The sequence below is a fragment of the Culicoides brevitarsis genome, chromosome 1 (genome assembly GCF_036172545.1).
Source record: "Culicoides brevitarsis isolate CSIRO-B50_1 chromosome 1, AGI_CSIRO_Cbre_v1, whole genome shotgun sequence".
Lineage (NCBI taxonomy): Eukaryota > Metazoa > Arthropoda > Insecta > Diptera > Ceratopogonidae > Culicoides > Culicoides brevitarsis.
In genome coordinates, this window is record NC_087085.1 from 15,477,682 (window position 1) to 15,501,061 (window position 23,380).

Sequence of the window (23,380 nt, forward strand, 5' to 3'; positions counted from 1 at the left end):
TGAATGACTTATCAATAGTGATATCATAACTTGGCACATTTATTTACATATTTTTTCTGTTTTTTGTAGGTGAATAAAAAAACGATGGATATCTGACAAAAGCTTGATAAGATATTGTGATGCATCAGGTTTTCACGAATACCGAATGACTGGAGGAGGTGACGAACTCACGTTATTTTATTTTTATTGTGATTAATTATCATAATTGTGTTGTTAAACGCACGTCAATGGCAAACCTCACAAATTATCGAGATGGAGATGCATTGTGTTGTGTCGCATAATTAGTCGGACATCGAATTTCAAGGTCGATTATTGTAAAAATTATGTAAATGTTACAGACGAAAATCTGTCGAAACCCTGATAACAGCTGTTGTTTGTTTGTTCCCACACTTTTTTTTTCGGGTATTTTGTAACGACAAGTGCACGAGCGGCGCCTCCCATTCATCGGATCAATTAAAAAACCCGAAAGAAACCGCAGGGAAGACACTTTTTTTCTACAGATGTCCATTTCTTTTTCTTCGTGCTTGGATTCTTGCATATATTTACATATGTTTTTGTTTACGAATCCTATTTTTTATTTTATTTTTCACATTTTTCTCTTGACTTGTTGTGAAATCGTCTTGTCTTTCAACATTAATTTCGAATATAAACAATTTCAATGTAAAACAAGCGAAAAGAGTAGTCAGATACGATCGCATAGAGGAAGCACGGAGTACAAAAAAAAGTTTTTTAATAGATTTTTAATGCATTTACTGATCTATGACTCTGATATGTGAGAAAATATATTTTATTAAGCGACTTTTCGTCCATTATTCGACGAGTTGGAGTGAACTAATGCCCCGAAATGATAAAATACATTTTTTTTGAATGCTAATGCAAATTGCTTTTACAAACAGCAGCATAGGAGATAATTATCACAATGTAATGCGAAACAACAACAACAACATTGGTGAGTACCACGTGATTATTTTTGCTTGTAATAACCGGTTTGATCTCTTTTACATGATTCTGGTGCAGTTCTAAATTTATTTTAATTTAAAAAAAATAATTAAAGGCCGGATCTTGTATTTTTTAAATTTTTTTTTAGTGAAAAAAGATGAAAATGAAGCAAAATTAACGAGAAGACGATATAAAATAATAAATTCCACGGAACTTCAACAAGTCTTGTCTAGCGCATTAATGCACTTCTATGAAATTTATCATAAGCACATCAGAGAATCGCATGCCGAAGCCGACAACCAACTACTTAGAATGCTGAATCACCATCAATCGTGTAAAAAATATGATATTTATTTATTATTTTCGTATATTGTAGGTGGGTGGGTGTGTTTTGTGTTACACAATTTATGCGTTGTGTGTAGCAATTTCTGCAGTAACATCGAAAGAGACACGACAATAAAAAACAAACAAAAATAAGATATTGCACATTGTTGGCTGTGGCAGACAAACAAACATGAATTGAGCAGATGCAAAGCAAAAAGATTGTCAAGACGGTGATTAAATGCATACCACATCGCATCATAACGACGATCGCATATGAACGACCTACACGAAGAAAACGAACCTTTTTTTCGTTGCGTTCATTTCCTATCTGTGACGATGAATGTGTAGAACGAGAAGATTTTGCAATTTTGGCGCGAGTATTTTAATTTTAGATTTTTTTTTTTTTGAATTTCACAAGAAATTTCTTTCGTACATTCACAACAAATTTCACATTATAGACATGCTGTGCATCGAAATAGTAAACATTCTTTTTTTTATTTTTTATTTTCGGACCTTCCTGATGTTTATTAATAAAATTTTACACGCGGCACAATGATATACAGAAATTCGTAATCAAATGTTTATATTACACAGAAATATTTTCTCAGATTATGTAAAAGAGATTAAAATTATTTTATTGCCCAAGTCTTTCTATATTTCTATAGAGAAAACTAAAACTTTAGAATTTATGTATGTGATCTTTAAAAAAATCCTAGATCACACTATGTCACCTTTGGGTACAAAAAAAAACAAACAGTAAGTGTTCAATGTGCTACTGTCGTTTTTTACTTTTGTTCGACAAACGGAATAAAATTTGAATAATAAAATGCACGAATTGCATAAAATAATCATTATTTTTTATATTATTATAAAAGAAGTTCTTTCTTTTTTTTTCGTTTTTTTTTTTTGTTATATGTAAACAGAATAAATAGCAGTTATAAAAAGAAATGAATGTTAAAAATTATAGACAAATATTTCTGTTTGTGTTCTGTAACAACAGTTCTTCCTTTTTTGTAGAAAAAAAGACAAAAGCCGTAAAAAATGTAAAAAAATAAAAAATCTTACCTGAATTTATTAATCCTAACAGGAGTAGTCCGAGTAAAATGAATTTCATAGATGCCATTTTTGTATCCTTTTTTGATTTAATATTTTTTATTAATTCAAGTCAAGTGGAATTTTTGTATTTTTTTTTTCACTTAAGAACAATTAAATTTCGCTTTTTTTGTTATTTATTTAATTTTTTTCTCATTCGTGCACTCGATATTTACTTGCGGCTAATATTTGCACCACAACGTGAATATCAGTTTCAAGCCGCTCTATGTATTTGTTTCAATAAAAATTCTTTTTGTTAATTATTTGCTTTGTAGGCACTTTTATCATACAGCAATTAAAAGAATTTTTCGTTTCCACGGGTCGTTATTTTTATTTTATTTTAATTTTTATTTATTTATTTTTTTTCGACACACAAAATTAATTGTGTTTAAAAATAATTCGCGAATAATATTTTTTTTTAATTAATTAATAATATTTTTTATTAATTAAAATTCATGCACAAAATAAAGCACGGGTTTGTACGCTGCTACGGTTCAACAACAACTGAAGAAAATTTTGTTTCGTTTTTCTGGCGGTGTGTCGATTCAAAAAAAAAAAAAGAGTTCTGAAAATGGAACATGTGTGATGAAAATTACATATGCGATGTGTGGTTGTGTGTGAGAGAAATGGTATGAGTAATTTTTTTAATTAAAGGGTTTTGAATTAAAAGTTGAAAGATTTTGAAAGAGTTTTTCGTGAAAATATTTTTTTTTATTTTTAATTAATTTTTTATTTATTTAAATTATTTTTATTTTATGATAGAAATATTTTTTTTCAATTAATTTTTGAAAATCATTCATAAGTGAAGTTTCATTTTCAATTTATTTTTAAGGCACAGTGGGCCAAAAAAAAATAATTTAAAAAATTATTTAAAAATATAATTAATTTTTTAAAGATGTTTATTTGATTAATAATTTAAAAATTAATACTTTTTTATGAAAAGAATATAAATTTTCCAATTTTTCAAAATTTTCTTACGTCATGTTGATTCAACCAATTTCCTTCACGCTAATTCAGTCATTAATTAGCTCCATCTTTCGGATTTATTTTGAACTAATTTTAATTTTAAATATTTTTTTCTTCAATATTCGTTATTGCGCACTGCGCTTTTAGATAAAAACGAGTTAAAAATTAATTTAAAATTAAAGTTACATATTTGCAAGATTAAAATTTACAAAATTTTAATATAAAATCGAATATTTTCCAATAATTTTATTAATATTTAAGGTCTTTCCAATTTACAATCATAAACCATTGCATTCGATGGCGAATAAATCAAAGAACAAGACGCCCCGTTATTATGATAATCCATTTCTGGCACTCTAAAATCCGGATTTATCTTAATCTTCAAAATGTAATATCCGAAATCTATTTCTGTGATATCAATCCATTGGCAATCGATGTTGTAACGATAAATGTCGTAACAATTTACTGAAATTCCTGTTAAAAATTCAACTTTTAGTACTTAAAAAAATTCAAAAATTAAAAAAATTACCTTGATCTCCATAATTCGCACACGCATATTTCTGTTTCACCCCTTCCTTGCATTGGTTATCTTCCAAACAAAACGAAGCTTTATGTCCTTCCGCCACTTTTTTGCCATTCAGATCATAAATATCAAATTTGGCAAAAACTTCCATGGAATGAAAATGCATGTGACACGCATGCCATTGCCATTGATGTTTCGGGATGTGAGGACGAAAGTCAGCATTTCCAGCATTTAAGGTTTTGGCAGTGAATTTCAGCAGTCTTCTCGTTTCCGATGGCCAATCTTCGTTTGTTCGATCCACATTGTAAGCTTCTGAGGCGAGACAATTTTCTTCCATGGCACATTGGAGAAAATATAACATCCGATCTTCCAAATGGAGTGAATGTTCTAACTCAGGAATGTCAAAAATTAAGTCAGGAAGCGTTGTGGTGCAAATTACTGCTGCTACGTATTCTTTCTCGGTACCACAGGAAACTTCTAAAATTAAAATTTAATTAAAAATTGATTTTTTTCGAGTCAATTGAACGTACTTCCGTATTGTTCATGAGTGCATTCCGATAATTTGGTCTCGTTGCCATGACAAACTGTCCCACTCAGAAGCGGCGAAGACACATTTTGACCTCCGAAGATGTCTGTGTTGAAACTATCGCTGGCATATCCGAATCCGAGACTTTTGCATACGACATTCGCTTCCAATATGGACCAATCGTTACCGCAAACCGTTCCCCAATTTTTATTATTGAAGCTCACCTTGAAATTTAAGGTAAATTTTATTATTTAAAAAAAAAAAAAAAAAAAAAAATTTTACCTCTACACGACCTTCCGTACTATGACGCCCTCCCATCAACCGAACAAACATATTGTCCTTGGATTTAATAAATTTCTTCCTACTCAATTTCACTGGTTTCACAATTTTCGAAGGCATTTTCGTATTTTCGCAAATAACACCGGCAGCTTCCGCTGAGGAACAATTATTTTCGCCCCATCGATCGAGTTGGCAGTTCACAAGTTTATCTTCGTTGCCATTGCAAATCACCTTTGAAAGCCAGTAAAGTCCTTTAATTCGCTTTAATTAATTTTTTTTACCTTACTAAAATCTCAAATTTTACTCACTTTTAGAATTTCCAAAATGCGATGATTTTTTCGCAACTCCTCTGTGACTCTCGGAGAACCCTAATTGCTTACAAACGACTCCAGCTTCCTTGTCGGACCACGTGTGATCGCAAACAGCACCCCATCGACCAAGATGATAAATTTCTAAATTTCCTTCGTTATAACTGTCACCGCCAATTAATCTTATGCTGCCATCCTTTCGTTTCAAGGGTTTTCCGGTAGTTTCTGAATTTGCTGCCAGATAAATATTTTGCACTAAAAAAATGCAAATTAAAGCTTGGAGAAACATGAGTGCAGCTTAACTGAACTGAACTTGCAGAATTATAATTTCAAAATGAAATGCCGAGCATAAAATTGTGGAAATAAACCACACAAAATGATGAAACTAATTACTCTGTCTACGCTCTGTGGAAGCTGCCGTCACTAAAAAATTAAGACATCTTTAGTAAAAAATTAAATATTCTCCAATTTTATCATTCGCAGCAGATATTTAGCAATTTCCAATGACCTTGATAAATGTTTCTTAATTTTAAAAAATTTTTACAGTGTCCATTTTTATGAAAATTATCTAAAAACATTCCAAAAATTATCTTTGAACAAAACAAGTACAGCCTATCAATGATAGCACAAATAATAATTATTATGTTTCAAGCAAATATGTTACACACATAACTCATACGATATGATAAATTTTATAATTTAGAGAATTTTAATGGAGAAAACACATGATCTTGTCTGAAATTTCATTATTCGGAGGCATTGAGCAAATTTGAACAGTTTCTTGTGTTACGTGACATAATCCGGATGGTTCTTGTAAAGTTTGTTAATACATGTGACATTGCCAAGGCAACATGAAGTAATTTCTGTTGTTGTCTAATATATCAGAAAATGTTAATATTTGATACTCAAAGTGGTCTGAAATGAAAATGAACAAAATTAATTCAATATTTGTGAAAGGATTTCTATATCGGAAAATGATCAAAAGGCCAAAAAATTATTTTTGGATAAAAAATTTAAAATATTTTAGGATAAGTTGAGTAAAATTCGATAAAATCTTCAAAAAATAAGAGTTTTCAATTTAAAAAAAATTAATAATATTAATTTTCTAAAAAAAAAATTAAAAAAAGGTAAAAATATTGATGTTTGAACAACAACAAAAAATGAAAAATTCTTAATTTTTTTTTTTATAGAAATAAAATTAATAATTTAATTATTTCAAAAATAATTTAATTTAATTATTTATTTTTAATAATTTATTTTATTTATTTATAATAATTTATTTTTATAAATATAAAAAATTAATATATTTTGAGTTTTTCAACTATTTTAGGTCAAAATATTGAGAATATAATTTTAGGATATTAATTTGGGTTCCGGCAATATCAATATGAGTTTTGATAAGTTGAAATTTTATTCCAAGTAAGTATTTGATTTATTTCAAAAAAAATATTTTTTCCATTAATTTATAAATTTAATATAAAAAAAAATATTTTACCCCAATAACAAGAACACAATTTAAAAATTATATATTTTAAAAACTTCCTGTCATCAAAAAAATGTATCAGCCATTTTATTTCAATTCATTGTCCAAATCTCATACCCTTATTAATAACGAAACATAAATTCTGCGCAAAATCATCATTTTGGTACATTACATCCAATCAGGATAATTCACTTACCTTTCCATGTCACAAAATATTTTCAAAGCAAAAAAAAAATAATTTATAAATAATTTACATTCCTTTTTATTAATTAATTAAAATTTGTTCGAGAGATTTTCTAGTATTTATGAGCATTTACACGACTTTAATATCTAAAACCTAACAATTCTTTATTTTTTTTTTAATTATTTAATATTCTAAGAATTAACATTCAAAGTAGCAAAAAGATTCATTTTCTACATATTTCTACTATACAAAATATTAATAAAATTATTACAATAAAAAAGCAAAAATTTCAACAGAGACATATTGATTTTTTCTTTTTTTCACCTGTAGGCCAAAAATGGAGGAAATGTATCGTAATGTTATTAGATCTCAAATTTCGTTTTTAATGCTGTTGCTTTTTGTTGCAAAACACAAACGTCTCCATTTCCCGAAAAAAGAGAGAGAAATAAATAAATAAATGATATTATAATACGAAATTGTGCTGTGTGTTATTTTATCTAATGCATGTTGACTACAATGTATCAAATATCCTCGAAAAAAAAAGTAAATGTGTGCACGTGTATTATTATTATTTATTATGATAATGTGGAAAATATAATGAGCGTCTACTATACGGCGAAAAACGTGTGCATGTCATATTTAATTAATGTTTGCGATGAGATGAATACATTTTATTATTATAATATCTAACGATGAAATTTAATAGAATTGCGAAATATTTTGTCTCTCTCTCTAAGAATTTTTTATACAGTCAATGTTGTGTGGTGCAATAAATTTAACTATAATACATTTTTGTTCTGCGTTGATGATAATAATAAATTTTATACAAAATATTATTATCTTCTTATGTTACATTTGTGTGAGCAAAAAAATTTGGTACTGCATAAATTGTAGGTTTATTTACGTATTTTACAATCAAAGCTATTTTTCTCGTGAATTTTTCACACTTGTTGTTGCGACACGTCATTTTGTAACAATTTATGAGGCGAATTGTCGTCACAGAATTTTTATTTTTAATCCAAGAAAGACGCGAGCAAAGCAAAAAAATAAAACTATTTTTACGTTTCTCGTTGACGACACATGGCGTGCGAGTTATTTGTCTTAATTTTAAATATTTTGTCGAAAAATTTCGTACAAAGTACCTATTTTTTGTGTAATTTGTTTATGCACTACCAAACTAAAATCATAAATGTTGATAATCGCCCATATCATAAATTGGCATATTTCCCATGACGCTGTGCAAATGTGAATAGGCGACAGCTGACAGTGCCGCTGACGACGATATTTGACCTAAATTTTTACTATTACTGCTACTACTGTTCTGCGATGACTGAATTAGACTGCCAGCGGAGCCCAATTGGCTCGCGTGATGGGATCCCGCTGCCGCACTCGTTGCCGACAGATGCATATTTGCCGTCAGCTGACTGCCCGAACCGATGCCATGACTATCACTGATGTTGTTGTTGTTGTTACTATTGCTATGACTTTTGTTGTTGGAGGCGGCGTGATGCATCATTGGGCCTTCCATCTCGCTGTCACTCGACGAATCCATCGCTTGCTTGTCGGAACCACCGTTACTGCAACGAGACACAAAAAGAAAGGTAAAAAATTATTCTCCGTTACAATTTCATCTTTTTTTTTTATTTTTCATCATAATCTGTAGCAATAAAAATCATAATAAAACAACGAGTGAAGCCGTACAAAAAAACTTGAACTTCTATGTGGTCTTTTTAATCAAAATGGATTAAGAGGAAGTTGAAATTTATTTACATTTTTTACACATGGTTAAATTTCCAGTTGAAAATATTTTTCTTTTTTTTATCTTTTAGTTGTTAACCTGTTACATTTTTAATAACAAATATGTTGTTGGATCTTCGCTGCGTGCTTTTTAGTCTTGTCTCTGTGTGATTGTTGTGTCAAGTGTAAACATAATTGAACTAGACAGTAACTCGACATATTTTTTTATGGACATCAAAGCACGTGAATACTTTCAAGAAACAATGTCAGTGGTCTGGCAATGAAAATTTTATTTCTTTATTTTTATTTTTAAACAAATTAGAATGTAATTGATATTTATTTTTGATAAAAAAAAATATTAGAGCTTCTGGTTTTGTTTTGAGATTATAAATGTTTTCAAAAAATATTAATTTTATTTTTAAATTAAAAAAAAATATTTATTCTATTTTTTATATATTTTTCAAAATTTTAAATTAAAATATAGAGAATATCCGTAAACATGTTTAAAAATATGAAACTTACAGTTCTTGTATTTCGTAAAAGTAAAGAATCTGCATTTTTAATCTTCTTTTAAAAAAAAATAAAAAATACTAAAAGTAAATTAAAATTTAATAAATCAATTTATATCCAAAATTATTTAAAAATTTATATTACAAGAATTGTACCTAATTAATCCTTATTTAATTTTTTGCATATTTTAAAATTATTTTTTTTTATTTAAATATAAATTTCTGTTCAAAATTATTAAAATTTGAAACAAATATTAATTTTTTAAATTTTAATTAATTAATTTTATTATTTTTTTCATACAAATATGTATTTGTATTTAATTTTGAATGATAATTTTAATATTTTATTTTTTATATTAAATTTTAATTTTATTTTATTTTTTTTTTTAATTTTAAAACATCTTAAATAAAATATTTTCCTTAATAATAATCTCTACTGTAAAAAATATTTTTTTTTATAAAAAAAGTAATAATAAAATTTTAATTTTTCTTAATTTCAGCACAACTATAAATTTTTATGAATTTTTCAGACATAAAATAACTGCTCTCAAAAATTATGTTCACCCATAAAAATGCGTCAACTAACCAAAACTAACCATCGGCATTGTTCCCTAAACAAATGTCAAAGTAAATATTTAACGATTGACAAAAAAAATCTTGAATGGGACACAAAAAAGTACTTAACGAAGGCATTCGACTCCTTTTCATCTTTTGTTCTATTTACTCCTCGTCACATATTTACTGTTCCTTTCAAGTTTCCACAGATTTTACACAAAAAAAAGTAACAAAAATGAAAGCACAGAAAAAAATTTAAAAGATTTGAGACGCCATTCAAAAGGAACTGATTGAACAAAAAGTCTTATTTTGTAGGATTATTTTAATCTTGATTGAAGTACAAAAAAATATCCTTTAAATATTATTAGTAAAAATCAGAGAAAAGGACCGACACCGGAACAATGTGTCAACAAATTTAAGGAACTGCATTTTGAAGTGTCAATACTTGTTAACAATAAATTAATAAATAATTTTTAATGAAGATCTCTTCTTCTTTTATTTCATTTATTGAGCAATAATTGGATTTATTACTTATTTTTTCTTAATTTTTTTTTATTTCAGGGGAGAGTCAATCATAGTCAAAAATTTTTCGAGGACATTTCTGAAGACAATTACATCTTCCGTAATCAAAAATGAGACAATGCCAAGACAATAAAGTATTTTTAAAGTAATTTCAATTGTAAGTTTTACAAAAAAAAAAATTAATACGGAAAAAAAGTTTTTTTTTGTGAAAAGAGAGAAATAATAAATAATAACAGTATAATTGTAACATATCTTATTACACATTTTACGTTAACAATAGAGTTATAATGTGATATATCTAACATTTTTCCATTAATTTATGATGATGATGATGGTCGTAGGTACGCAGCATGCCTCGTCATAGCAACACACACGTTTCGTTATTTACGAGAGGAAAGGAGGAAAAAAGGTAAATGAATACAAAAATTAATTTTCAACGTAACGCACAGACAGAGAACATAAATAAATTTTGCTACCGGTAAAATAATGATGAAGAGAGCGAAAGACGTGGTTTTACACAATTATTTTTCACATCAATGATTTTTTGTTGTTGTGAATGCCCTTTTCTCGGTCGCTCGTTAAAAAGATAAATTCTCGGCGTCCTGATGTAACTTTGAGCAATTTAATGGATATTTTAACACGTGATACTTCTGGTTGCCTAGACAGCATTTTTGGGGTACCCGAGTCGGATGTTTTCAATTACTGCGTGAAAAATCTGCGTATAATTGGATAATTTTACGGGATATCTTGTTTACATCATTTTCCAACCGAACCGCACAAACAAACATGATACCCGTCATTAATTCGGATTAACAGGATAATTTATGCGGTGCGTGTTTTTAAATAATTTTATGTCATCGCTAATGAGAATGTAATGAAAGAATTTCATCTGGTGACCTTTTCGGTATCGAAAATAAATTTTTGTTAACAGTTGTTCGATAAAATCTCACAAACGATAGAAAATTGTCCAAATTTATTGCCCACTAGTGCAATGAATTCTCACAACTACTACAACTATTTTATGTAGTGAAACACTTTTTTTGTGTTTGTTCTTGGTTGCTGTACAAGGTTTTTCATATCCACAGTAGAACAAGCTTTTATATAATAATAATGTGTGTTCTCTCTTGTGTGTCTTAAAATATGAACGCGTTTTCATTTCATATGCTTATGCATACTGCCAGCGTTATAATACATTGTACACTTCATCTAAATATACTGTGGCTGAAATTTGATATTTTTATTTACATTCATCTCCCTTTTTTGTAAAAATAACATATTTTTCTGTTGTTGTTGTTGTTTTTTTTCGAAACGTATGGATTTTACAAAACGGTCGTTGTTGTCTATTTCGGAGTAAGAGAGACAATTTAGCTATTGATGATGATAATGGCAGCAATTTGTATAATTTAATGGAGGATATTGTCCTTTTCATTTAGAAAAATCGGGTCTGGAAAGAAATTCTTTATTCCGGAGTCAAAATTTTATTCTTCGATAGAAAAAAAATTGTTAAAGTTCAAAAATTTCATTATTTTCAACATGTTTGAACAATTATTTTTTTTGAAAAAATTTATAAATTTTTTTTTTTAAATATTTTTAATTTATTTAATTTTTAATTTTTTTTTTTAATTTTTTTTTAATTTTTTTTTAATTTATTTTAATTTTTAATTTTTATTTAATTTTTTAATATTATTTTTCATCCTACCTAATGTTCAGAATCGGATTTCTATGAAACTGAAACATTTTCGGTTTCTGTTTTAACACCTTAATTAATTTAAAAGAAAAATATTCTTTGATCAGTCCTTGAGATATTTATATAATTTTTTTAAAATAAATATTTAAAAATTTATTTTTAATTCAGTTTTCAAATTTTTTTCATAAAAACTTTAATTATTTAATCTAAATTTTTCAAGTCCTTGAGGTATTTTTATAAAAAGTTTTAAAAAAATATTTTTAAATTTTCTAATTTAATTTTTCAATATTTTTCAAGTCTTATAAAAAAATTTTTAAAAAATATTTTTTAATTTTTATTTATTTTAATTACCTAATTAATTTTATATTTTTTAAATCATTGAAATAATTTTATTAAATTTTTTTTATAAATTTTTAAATTATTTTTTAAAAATTTTTGTTCTCAAGATTTTTTGAAATTTGCGTAACTTTTTGAAAATAAAAAAAATTAAAAAATATTTCCTCACCGCAGACCCAAAAAAAAACTTTTAATCGGATTTCTTTTCCGATCCTCAAAAAAAAACCATTCGTTTCGGTTTCTGTTTTAACACACAAACAAAATAAAAGAAAAATACGGCTGGCTCCAATTTAATCATGTCCATTTGGATGATTTCTGAAAAAGTTGAATGAACACGACGACACGAATTTTTTCTTCTCGTCTCTCTCTTCTGGTCGAAAACCAAAATAAAAAAAAGGAACAAGAAATGCATTTTTTTTTAAAAGGACAGACATACGGAGAGCTTATGATCGTCTTTGGAAGGCATTTGTCAGTTTTGGACAAGACTCAAAATCACTGGATTAAATCTAATTTTCAGGTACATGTTGTACCTTCTTGTATTAAGCATGTTTTAATTATGATTAAATTTTGTTTTCAAAGTGAATCCTCTTGTTATTTTTTTTTTAAATGCCCGATAAAAAAGATCAAGTCTCATTTTTAATAACAAGCAAGTGAATGTGCATCTCTCTCAAGGAATCAGTCAATAATATTAGTCGTATTAAGTATTGTGAGTGATTTTCTTTCTTTCCTGCATATCCTCGGGTTTTATTTTATTTTTTTTTTTAACAAATTGTTGGAACAAGTGAGATGTTGATGATGTTGAGAAGAATAAAGAAGAAAGAATAATGTTCGAAATAAAATGGACAATAAACTACACATTATTATAATACAAATGATATCTTCTTATCTTATTTATTGATCAAATTTGTAAAGTAAATATTATGTGTAGATCGGCAAGTGAATATGCTGGCTTGAATTATTGTGTATGGAAGGTAGTTCAGGAGATTTGTTCATAGGAAAAGAACGAGATAAGGAGCGTGTGGCCTCGAATTAGATACTGATGCATGAGATTTTAAGACGATTTTTCATTAAAACTAGTTAAAAATGCACTTTTAATGAAAAATGATTTATTTAAAAAAAAAAACAAAAAATTTAAAAAAAAAAATTATATGATTTTTGAATATTTTTTAAGAATTTTTTAAGATTATGAAGAAATTTTGGAAAATTAATTTACTGTAAAATTTTATTTTAATTTATTTTGAAACATTTTTATTCCAAAACTACAATTAAAAAATTAATTTAGAAAAATTTTATTAATTTGTTTTAATATATTATTGAAAATTTGTTAAAAAAATTATTATTTGTATTTTAAAATTTTGTTAAAAAAAATTATAGTAAAAAATTAAATTATTTTAATTAAAAAAAAAAAATTAATTAAAAATAAATTTATCATTTTCTTATATTTTTTGATATTTTATCAAATAACACGTTAACAAATTTAAAAAATTATTTAAAGGGACAATTTAATTATTTTTGATAAATTAAAATTTTTTTTGTGATACCTATAAAATTTTAAAAAATTAAAAAAAAAATAATTTTTTCAAAATATTTAATACAAATCAGTCGTATTTTTAATTTTTTGACAAGAAAACGTATCATTTCTTGAAAAATTTACTTTTATTTATTTTAATCCAAACGAACACAAAAACATAAACGAGAAATCGAAGAATTGCACAAGAAGCACAACACTCATATACACTCGAAATATGATAAAATCGCATTTATTTTAAATAAAAATTTATATTTTTGTAACAAAATATTCATATTTTTACGGTATTAAAAGAGATCGAGTCTCATACGTGTGTGTGTCTTACGTCTAAAGTTAATGACATTAATTTTCTTTGTTAAATCTGTCATTAATATTTTTTTCTCATTTTCTTACAATGTCGTCTGTTTGTGTGAACTTTTTTGAAATATATTTTATTTATAAATAAGGTGACGACGAAAATGTGATAATCTCTCTTTTTAACTTGCCTTTGTCTTCGAATTTTCATATGAGACAAATTTTTATCTTCGTTTAATTAATAATAAAATATTGCAAGACGTTTAATTGTTGCAACACAAGTCACAAGAACGAAACGCGCTTTCACACGTAATTCGATGATAATCATGATAACCATGTAATGATCATCGCACAACAAAATGCTTTAAATTAATTATCACGCTTTATTTGTGGCAAGTGGCAGATCTGCTGATGATAAACTTTTTATTTCACATGTGCTGCGAGAATAACGAGAAATAAACGGGAAAAATACGCTGCAAAAGAACAATTTGGGTGGGTAAAGAATTCCTTTTATTTATTTATTGTTCTGCCCTTTTTTATCCGCACATCGCATCGTCATGCAAAACGAGAGTGCTTATGAAAAGTGATGTAATTATGTGAGAATAAAGCAATAAAAAAAAGATGGAATGAAAACAAGAGCGTGTCATTTAACCAGAGAACAGTATTATTTGTGTTATTTGATAAATTATTAAAAAAAAATGAGATTATCCTTCGCGGTTTTTTTTTCACAAACCGAGAAGATAGAGATGCTGTTCGGGTATAAATGTTGTAATCTTGTTATAAAAATAAAATGAAATAAAAAAAAACGTAACGTAAAAAAACGTAAACCTACAACCTTGGTAAGAACAGGCAGCGAGAACGCAGAACATCGAGAACAAATACAGAAAATGTTGTATGCAAATTAAACACAGTGTTGAAAGCTTCGTGTAATTTGATCTATCATAAAAAATGTATATTTCGTCATTATTATTCCATCCAACGCAACGCTACGTCCGCTATATATAGACATTCCATTTGGGTTTGTTTACGCGTTCACACGCAATATGTACACAATTGATTTTTCCCCGAGTTTTTCGTGGAATTGGAAATATGTTTTCATGTTTTTTCCTTCACTTTTTTTCGATTTTTAAAATTTTTACTGTCAGTATTGGTTTCATCTGTTCGTTATAAATATAATTTGATCAGAATGATTTCTCGAAGTAAACGAGTATCAATTAGTACGCACGGACAACAGTGAAATCGAGAGATCATTACTCGTAATTGTGATTCGGATCATTTCGCAAGAACTTTTTCAATTCAGTGAAAAAAATATTTAAAGTAGTTCATGTTCTTGTTTTGCAACTTTTGATGTGAAAATGTATGTTTCGTAACTTAAATTTTCGTTAAAATTATTTTTTTAAAAATTCAATTTTTTTTCTACGTAAGTTTTTAAGTTTATTTGGTTAATAAAAAAAATAAGCTTTATTATTTATTTATTTTTTTGAAAAAAAAATTATTCGCAAAAATAAGAATATTAAGTTTTTCACCAAAAATATATTTTATTAAGAAAAAAAACTTTGAAATATGTTAAAATATATCAAAAACTTATAAATCTAAATTTAAAACTTTATAAGATTTTCAATAAAATTTACAATTTTTAATCGTGTTTCAGGAAATTCATAGAGTTTCGCGGAATCTTGGCTCTTTGATCTATAGAATTTATTAATTTTGATTTTGAAAATTTTTATTTTTTTAAATTTGTATAAGAAAAAAAAAAATATTCCAACATTTTTTCCAAAAAAAATTCATATTTCCTTAATTGTTCAAAAATTAATGTTATAATTTTTTTCAGAATCAAAAAAGTTGTCCCAAATTTAGATTGTCTTACCAAGAAAAGTTAAAATATTTTCAAAATATGTAAAATTAATTGAAAATTCAAATTTAAAAAATTATAAATTTTTCAATTTGTTTTTAAAATTTTTCCAAAATTTATCTTTTTTTTCGAAAATATTTTTTAATTGAATTTCTATTTAAATTTAATCTCCAATTAATTAAAAATATATAAATTAAATTTTAAAGACTTAATTTTTTTAAGTCCGAAAAATCGATCAACCATCAATAAATTATAACTTGAATATCTTTTCACCAAGATAAAAATTGATTAATTTTGAATTATTAAATTAAATAATATTAATTTTTTAATAAATATGAAAATAATTTAATTTAATAATTTTTATTTTTGTCCCAAAAATATTTGTCATTTTTTGAAAAAAAATTTAATAATTATATCTTGTTTAGGTCAAAATTGCTTTTCTATTAAAAATTTACGATGTTTAAAATATTTTTAAAACAAAATACTAAAATTAATCCTTTTTTCTCATTCCAGCTGTTGCTATAAAAATCTCCTGGACATAAAATTCCAGTCCAAAATGGCTCCTCTAACATCAACAATAACTTTATTGCTCATAAAAAGGCAAAATTTTCAATTACGGTGCACCCTAATATTCCATGCCATATCACACACAAGACTGCCTTCTACATTTTTCAGAGTGATTTTGTTGGTGGTTCTGTCTCTGTTCACTGTCGTCTACCACCACATACAATGTTCCTGTGTAGCAAAGCAGAAATACAAGGAACGTATCGTTGCTCGCTTGATTCATTTAATTTAATGGGATATCAAATTACACACTGGCAGCCAGTATATACATCAATATCTACCATAAGACAGGCACTCCATATAGAAATGTTTTAACAATAAACATACGATGACGATGAACAACACTCGATCGATTCTTTCTTTTTTTGGCTCTTTGTATGGAGAAAAAAATTTTTTTTTTGTGCGTCTTTTGACAAATTCGATTCTGCTCGTTTATGAGTTTGGAAAAAATTCCGATCCAGCTATTTATGAGAACATCTGATGTTTATCGCGAAAGATTTCTTTGAAGCGAGTTTCGAGATAATTTTATGAGAAAATATTTTTTTTTAATTGTGTAAACAAACAGTCAGTGTCGCTTTGGAGAAGGAAGGAGATCGCCGCTCGCTGATCTCGCACTTCCGTACATGATTTATGAGTTGCGATCGGATTTCATGATTTTTCTTCGGATGACTCAGCATTCCTCGATGCAATGTGTCAACATAAAAATTAATGTTAATCGACAAAAATTAGGTTAAAATCACGAATTTTAGTCGAGAAAAAAAAATAAAATCCGATAATGACTAACTAGAACGACAAATGACAACAACTCCAAGCAGAGCAAGAAGGAAGACGATATCGTAAATTTAAAAATAATTTCTATATGGCACAGTTTAAAACAATTTGACTGATGTTAAATACAAAACAACAACAAAAAAAAAGTTTATGTTATAAAGAGTGTAATAAAAACGACGAGAAACAAGATAAATATTTAAATTTTATTAGAAACGATTTATATGCACACACACGCTATACTACGGGACACGATTATATTTTTAGATAAGATCTCGAGAGATACCTGATCGTCAGGTGTGTGACATACACGACACAGGGTCAAAAATCGAAAACAAAGAAAATCATTAATTTCAGGTCAAAGTCCGAAATAAAAGATTTTTCTCGCAGATTATCGTCGTTGGATGACCCCCGAAGACGACACATCCCTGAAAACCTGCAGAACGGTGACATGTCATACTGTGCGAGTGTGTGGTGCTTTACGATCATCATCTGGATGAAAATAAATATTGTCTCCTCTTTAAACAAAAAAAAAAACGATGAAAAAGAAGAAGAGAACGAAAAGAACGGAGGATTTATTTGATTTGGACATTTTCACTCTACGATATTTATTAAAAATTAAAATAAATAAATAAACGACAAAATAGTGATGTGAGTCAGCAAGAGTCTGGTCAAGCATTAATGTACAAAAAATAAACACCCAAAAGAGACAAAAACAAAAGAAGAAGGAGAGATTTGATCTCCATGACGTGAAATAAGCGATTAAAAGTTTAAACACATAAAATTCAAAAAAAATTGATAGATGTCAACGATGGGTGATAAAAGAGATAAAATAATCATCTTATTAGTCAGATAGTAAAAAAAAATCTGTTTTGAGTGTGTGCCATCTCTAACATTTTATCTTTTATTCAATTTGTAGCCAATATGTGTGAAGAGATGAAATTTCAATCTCGTACAGACACATTCCGGGGGTCTACACGTGAAATCGAATAAAATAAACATAAAATGGGTGTAAATATCATGACGTTTATGTGGGAATTTTTGATAAGAATTTTTGTGCGGACCATAAATTATAAACAATTTGCCATATTCGAGTATCAATTTCACACACACACAGAGCCAGACAACTTATCGAAAATAAATCTTCATTGGAGCAAGAGCGCCACATAATACGTCAAAAACTTGGTCGACGTCGTTGTTGTCGTCGTGAGAAGTAAAGAAAGGCAGATATTGAATGTCAAGTCATGAAAGCATTACTCACTCTTTGTGTTCGGCAGCACGATCACGTTGACGACGATTTTTGAACCAATTTGATACCTAGACAATTAAAAAAGTTGAACAAAATGGTTTTTACAAAGTGTTTAAATATGCTTACTTGTGTCGTTGTCAGTCCAGTGGCTTCCGCTAATTCACGTTTCTCACGAGGTGATGGATAGGGATTGTGTGTGTACCAGTCCCGTAAAACAGTTCGCGATTTTTCCTGTAAAAAAAATATTTTTTGTGAAAATTTTAAAGAATTTAGGACAAATTATAATTAATTTTTTTTTTAAGTTTAAAAAAAAAAATTAAAATGTTAGAAAAAATTTCAAATTTACATGATTTTGAACGAAATTTGATAAAAGTGATCAGAAATTTCGTAAAAATTTTATTAAAATATTTTTTTTTAATTTTTAAAATTTTCAATGAAATTTGATCATATTTTCTCATTTTTTTCTAAATAGGCAAATTTCAAAAATATTAAAAATTTGCATTTTAAAAATTCCAAAACATCCAAAATCAGCAACGAAAAATTTTTCAGCGGATCTAAATTTTATTTGAGGTTCAACTTCAATGTCATTTTTTGATTAAATTTTTATATTTTTCCATACTATTCTTCAATTTGAGTATACAAAGTTGCATAATGTAATGAAAAAATATGAAGATTTGGTCAAAAAACGACATTTGTTAAAAATTTTCATTTTTTCATTAAATATTTCAAGATTTTGCATATTTTTAAATCTTTTTTTAAAATTAATTTAAAATATGAATAATTTCAGCTTCTCAAAATGCCTTACAAGTATGAATTTAAGTCCACCGAACTTTTTTTACTAAAGAATTTGGATATTTTGGAATCAGCGGGTTCTAATTTTAAATTCTAAGGGCTTACTTTTGAATTTTATTAATTTCGAAAATGAGTTAGAAGCTGAAATTATTCATTTTTTAAATTAATTTTAAAAATTGATTTAAAAATATGTATGCAAAATCTTGAAATATTGTTTAAAAAATTGATAATTTTTAATTTTCTACATAATTTTTCTTAAAACATTTTTTAATTTTTATATCGGCTTTAGTATAATTTTTTTAAAAAAATTGTTAAAATTACCTTGAAACAGTAACTCGTTTCCTCCCCATCCCAAATTGTTCGTGGCAGTGGAAATTTTCTTCGCACACGATATTTGCCGACAGCACCTAATGGTCTTCCTCTTAACTTTTCAGCTTCGTTGTAATGCGCTACAAGGATAACAAAAAATAAAACAAGGGAACGTTACAAAAAGTGCGTTGTTAAACAGTGCGAAACCATACAAAGATCAAGCATGGAATTTAACGAATGTGTAAAGCGACGACGATGTGAAACTCACCTTTTAACCACAGTGCTTGTAATTTCGGATGATTTTGCGGAGAAAACGAGTGCATTTCCAGTATGCGATACAATTCTTTGTAATGTCCTCGGCTATAAGCAACTACTGCTCTTGCCTTCAACACGGACTCATTTAGTTGCAATTTATCACATTGTGGCAGGGACCAAAGGAAACGACCTAAGCGATCGACGTTGCCCGCTTGTTGTAACACCTGGAAACGAAAAAACGAGAGAAAACGGAAACATTTAGAATTATTGAACAAAAATATTCAAACAAATCACACCCACTTAATTTCATTTTTTTATTTAGTAGAAAGTCTGAACTTTAAAAAAAAATCTTTTTCGAACCTTTTTAACATAATTTTATCATTTAATTTAATCAAGCGAGCAATAATTGTTGAGCTAATTACCTACTTGAGCTCGTTTGGGACTCGAAACACACAAATTTAAATTATTTTTAATTTTCTGATGTCAACGCAGTAATGAGCTGGGAATGAAGAGATTAGAGCGTTCGGTCAAATTATTTGCTTCATAAACATGCCGATGCGCGATTGTGGGTGTTTATTACGTTTATCGCTCAGTTATCTTTGCTTCATTAAAAGGTGATTAAACTAGAAATTGCTTCGAAATAGCCTCAATATCACTAAATTTCTGTCTAGACGTGTTTTTGTTTCAGATCTCTTGAGAAAAAATCACTTTTAAAAAAGTGCCGTCGGCATGTCCTGCCTATGCAAACATTTGACGCACGGAACGGATATGCATACTTGATGAAGAATTTCAAAGAAGATCAACAGGTCGCCTATTTAAAATTTTAGAATGCGCTTTTGACTTGTTTTCGAGTGGTTGGAGAGTGTTTTTCAGCTGTTTTTGCCAGAAACCGAAAAAATCTTCGATAAAATAATGCAGATATTATCTTTTTTTTTGTATCGCACTGTCAATATTCATAAGCTTCTTGATTTTTTTAAGTCTTTAAAGATGCTGTTTAATGTCATTTTTGCTCTTCTTTCTTTTTTTTTGTATTTTTTTTAAGTACGGTTAATTCTCTTTAGTTTTAACTCTCTTTCTTTCCGTTTTTTCATAATTTTATGCACACATGTTAACCGAATGTTTGTTTCTCGTCATTTTAGGAACTTACCTCGCAAACGCACGCAACTTGTTCCTGCGTAAATCCAAAACTGGGCATCGAGTCACGATCGGAGGCGTTGATGGAACCACTGCCGCTGCCACCGACATCCAAAATGTTGTTGTTATTGTTATTGTTCATGCCGGAAGGACCATTGGGGCTGTACGAAGGAGGCGTTTGACGATTATTTTGTGCTGCTAACCCTGATGACAAGTCATAAAAGTCATTTGTTGTGTGTTGCAGCATTTTTTTTATTCTTTATTTCTTATCACTTTTTCGTTTTTTCTAATTTTTCGTGTTGATATTTCAATAGATTTCATTTAATTTAGTTTTTTTGGCGAACATTTGCGATTTTTGCTTGATTTTAAATCATTTTTCTCAGATGTTTTATTTTTTGAATGTTGTTGTTGTTGTTTTATTTATAACATTTTTGATGATATTTTTAGTCGCACTGCAACAGATTAATTATGATAATTTTTCATTTAGTCACATTTGTAATAATGAACATGATTTTGTGTAGCACAGCAATTAATTCGCGCAATCTGGTTTCGTTTGAGGCAAAAAAGTTACAAAGAAAATTTAGATTTTGTTAAAATTTATTTTACCCCGAACGAGGGTCTGCGCATCATCACATCACATAACACTTAAATTGATACATTGTGGTCTGTCTTTGATCAAAGTCCTCATGAATTTAGGATTTGAGCGTTAAAAATATATCATATTATGACAGTACACAGCGCGCGGATGAGGTCAATCTAGTGTGCGAGTGGTTGTGCGTCGTATTTACGTCAATTTTGCTCCCTCAAGCAGTTCACACATGATTTTTCTCATCAACAAACGGAACCGTGTGATATAACTAGATACCTCGCGCACACACATCTGCCGCGAGATACATAGATTAAATGACTCGAGTGAAATCCAAGTATAATTTTTTCGGGCAATTTGCCAAAATTCTTGTATATTTATTATTGTACGCTCGCGCTCGCAGTGTATTGAAATAATATTTCTATTTTTAAAATCACACGATCTGAAATTTTACACAGAATTATATTCGATTTCAATGAAAACACACAACGACGTGCGCCGTGCCGTGTGATGATGGCAGCTGAGCAACGAAACAAGACCCGCGCGCCAATGCTACACTTTTTTTTCTTAATTTTTCATTTGAAAAAAATTTTTTGCTGACCACTAAATGTTCATTTTATGTAATCAAAGCATTTGCACCTGTAAATTTCGTCAACACACCGCTGAAGGCTCGCCTTATCAATCAGTGGTTGTAATCCAATTTACAGATACGACGAAAAAAAACAACTGCTTACTCTTTGGGAACCGTAAATATCACTTTCGTAAAATAATTCAATGAATCAATCAATAACTTTTCGCAGTCACTCAATGAAAATTGGGATTATTGGTGGCGGCATTGAATTTCACTTTTTTCTCTCTCTTTCTGTTCACCACATTATTAGTTTTGTTGTTGGATGACGAAAACGCGTCTCGACAGACTGCACTATATATATTTTATTTATATTACAAACTGTCATGCATTCACCATTAACTTAATGGTAATTTGAGATGATCCAATTTTTTTTTGTCGTTTGTGTGTTTATTTTTACCATACACTCTACTCTAATGTTGTTTGATTTGAAGGTTGTTCAAGTCCCTTCGTTATTAATTTTTTTTTCGGTTAATTTTTCCTTTTTTTTCACTTTTTTGTTGTTAAAGAATCCCGAATAATTTAAATTAAAATTTTCAATTTTCTTGATTTTTCAGATATTTTCGAAATACCGGTTCGGAGACGTCGTTTTGAGAACGCACACAAAAAAAAAGTCCGTCTCGATCGGAGTCTGCTTAACAACTGATTTCTCATATCCGAGTCGCATATGGGTGAAGCATATGAAAATAAAGCACTAATACAAAGAACATGCAGTAGAAGAAGAATGAAATAAAAGAGATTATTACGCTCGTTGAATGAATGAATGCATGCTCTTTTTGAAGAACGGGGCGGAGATTCGCACAATGAATAGTTTTATTGAAGTTAATCCTTGTGTAATCTCATGTTTTGTCATCGAATTATTATCAGCAACGGAGGCGTTTCGTGTTTTGTTATTTTATTAAAAAAATCTTTTTTTTGTTATTAAAGATTTTATGATAACTTCATAAGGATTTTTCTGATTTTTTGTATTTTTTTTAATTAAATCCTTAAAAATTCTTTAAATTAAATTTTACAAAACATAAATAAATAAAAAACATTTCTCTCAATTTTCTCAAAATACATAAAAAATAAAAGGAACCAAAAAAAATGAGAGAGAATAACACAAACACACATACATGAGCTTTATTAAATTCATTTTATTAACGTACCGAATGAATTTCATTCACACACATTGCGCAACTCCATTCACGTTTCCTACACAATACAATTGTATCGAGATTAACCAATCAAAATGCCATGGGAGTGTATTTAACACAAATACATCGAAACGTATTTCTGCAGATATAAAATGATATTAAAAATGGTGTTAAAAGCGAAATAATAAAAGGTATGAGGAAGGTACATTACAGGTGAAGTGAAGTTCAATTGAATTTTTGAATTAATAGTTTTTGAAGAAATTATTTATTATTAAGAATTTTAAAGTTAGGAAAAAAAATTCTTACCTTCTTGTT

At 28.0% G+C, this 23,380-nt stretch overlaps 3 protein-coding genes across 4 annotated transcripts in view; all 3 read right to left on the reverse strand.

Annotated features, from left to right (window-relative positions):
- Window positions 1-2,835, reverse strand: part of LOC134838020 (neurotrimin-like) — a 55,445-nt gene extending 52,610 nt beyond the window's left edge. For both annotated transcript variants that reach the window (XM_063853455.1, XM_063853457.1), the window contains exon 1: window positions 2,329-2,835. In XM_063853455.1, the coding sequence (XP_063709525.1) occupies window positions 2,329-2,386 (58 nt within the window). In that variant the 5' untranslated portion in view covers window positions 2,387-2,835. The remainder of the gene's footprint in view (window positions 1-2,328) is intronic.
- A 742-nt stretch (window positions 2,836-3,577) lies between these two features.
- On the reverse strand, window positions 3,578-7,591 carry LOC134837329 (lysyl oxidase homolog 3-like). The gene is made up of 6 exons (XM_063852700.1): window positions 7,570-7,591; window positions 4,958-5,212; window positions 4,653-4,900; window positions 4,375-4,594; window positions 3,851-4,321; window positions 3,578-3,795 (listed from the first exon to the last, which is right to left on the reverse strand). Exons 1-6 carry the CDS (start codon window positions 7,589-7,591, stop codon window positions 3,578-3,580), a joined length of 1,434 nt encoding a protein of 477 aa, XP_063708770.1.
- A 216-nt stretch (window positions 7,592-7,807) lies between these two features.
- LOC134837330 (protein sine oculis) lies at window positions 7,808-20,962 on the reverse strand. Its single transcript, XM_063852701.1, has 6 exons — window positions 20,729-20,962; window positions 19,595-19,805; window positions 19,339-19,466; window positions 18,352-18,456; window positions 18,238-18,293; window positions 7,808-8,201 (listed from the first exon to the last, which is right to left on the reverse strand). Exons 1-6 carry the CDS (start codon window positions 20,960-20,962, stop codon window positions 7,808-7,810), a joined length of 1,128 nt encoding a protein of 375 aa, XP_063708771.1.
- Window positions 20,963-23,380: the final 2,418 nt, after the last annotated feature.